The sequence below is a fragment of the Laccaria bicolor genome, genomic scaffold (assembly GCF_000143565.1).
Source record: "Laccaria bicolor S238N-H82 LACBIscaffold_294 genomic scaffold, whole genome shotgun sequence".
NCBI classification, from domain to species: Eukaryota; Fungi; Basidiomycota; class Agaricomycetes; order Agaricales; family Hydnangiaceae; genus Laccaria; species Laccaria bicolor.
In genome coordinates, this window is record NW_001890150.1 from 5,446 (window position 1) to 7,133 (window position 1,688).

Genomic DNA, 1,688 nt, shown 5'->3' on the forward strand with positions numbered 1-1,688 from the left:
TATCACTGGATGGGATTCCACGATGCTCGACGTTGGTTTCTGCAGGTCGTTTGTCTCTACAAAAATCCAGAACAGGCAATGGATGCATTTCTCCCTTCTCGTGATCAAGGGCATTCTCCAAATCAAGAGCTGGAATGCAGGTCAGTTCACATTGTGCTTCCTCAACATTAATTTGGATGACATGTATTCCTTAGATCAAAAACAGATTGCTGAAGCCGACGCACGCTTCGGTGAAATCCTGGTCATTCTCAACCAGCAGGGTCTCCCGATGGTCTTCGTCAAAGACTCAAATAAGTGGGTCCGTGGCAACTGCCTTATCTCAACTACAGTCAACAAACAGCAACACAACGGTACGCCGAGCTCTCCGGCCTCGATCTCGTCCCCTCCTCCTTCGCCAGGGCCATCCAAGAAGCGTTTGCGTGACGACGCAATGTCCCTTCCCGATGAACGCGAAGATGCAAGGTCTGTGAGGGATTACCGCCCTATTCTGAAACACAAGCAAGCGCAAGAGGAGCCTGAAGCAAAGCGCCAACGTTGTGTCTCCTTTGTCGGCCTTTCCGACAATATGTTCTACAAGAAGTACCATCAGGCGACTCAGCCGGTTCAGCCAGTTTCGTTCTATAATCCGCTCCGAAATCAGTCGACATCTTCATCCTCTTGATCTGATCCGACATTGCAGCAATCTGTGAGTCAATCGGCGCAACCAGGCTCTTCCAGGTCTCAAAAACACGTTGGCACTGGCAAGAAGAACTAACTAACTCTTGCATCGTCAGTCCGTTTCTGCTTCATCGACGTACCTAACATGCTCTTTTTTAGTATTGTGGCTTGTTTTCAACAACTACACCCTCACATTGTCGTCCGTTTGTACTACATCTCTCACGCTTCATGACTTAGTAGCTAACTTGATCATTTCTAGTGCTGTCACTCCTTTCTACTTCGTGATTGATATTTGCTTACTATCATATTGTAAGTCTTCTTGATTCGATTGATGATCATGTTTAACTTGGCTGTTCTTGGTAACATCACCCCGTTCTACTGACTTACACTCTTGTTGTAAGTCTTTCAATTTTTGATTAGCTTATAATCACTTCAGTCACCCACCTTGAACAAGCTATTAGCCTTGAAACATATAGGTATATATCCAGGCTAATAGGTTCCTTGGCCGTTTATTTTTTTGCCTCTGGAGGAAAATATATTATTGCATTGGGCAAAAATGTTTGACCTTCAATATTGTGACCGGAAATATTTGGGTTGATATATTGCATTGAAAAATATCCTAGCCATCTGAAAGTGGTTGGAAATATTTGAAGTGTTTCAGACTGGTCGGAAATGTTTGAAGCATGTTAGAGTGGTCGGAAATATTTGAAGTGTTTCAGACTGGTCGGAAATGTTTTAGCCATGTCACACTGCTGAAAAATCTTTTGGTCATGTCACACTGCTAAGAAATGTTTGAGCCATGTCACACTGCTGAAAAATGTTTTGACCATGTCACACTGCTCGGAAATGTTTTAGCCATGTCACACAGGCAAAAAATTTCCTGCCAGTGTCACAGAGTATCTGGGGTCCTAGTTTCAAAAAAAAAACTTCAAAAATTTCTGACCATTCAAACTTTTATCTTCTGGATTCAACTTTTCTACAAAATTTATCATAAAGATAATTTTGGTCCTAAACTTACCCTTTAACTTTTA

General features: G+C 42.6%; 1 protein-coding gene across 1 annotated transcript; it reads left to right on the forward strand.

The window, feature by feature from the left end:
• Positions 1–22: 22 nt before the first annotated feature.
• Positions 23–661, forward strand: LACBIDRAFT_304699 (uncharacterized protein; the record flags this gene model as incomplete). Its single annotated transcript, XM_001891034.1, has 2 exons — positions 23–140; positions 195–661. The coding sequence occupies 2 exons, from the start codon at positions 23–25 to the stop codon at positions 659–661; spliced, it is 585 nt and encodes a 194-aa protein (XP_001891069.1).
• Between the last annotated feature and the right edge of the window lie 1,027 nt (positions 662–1,688).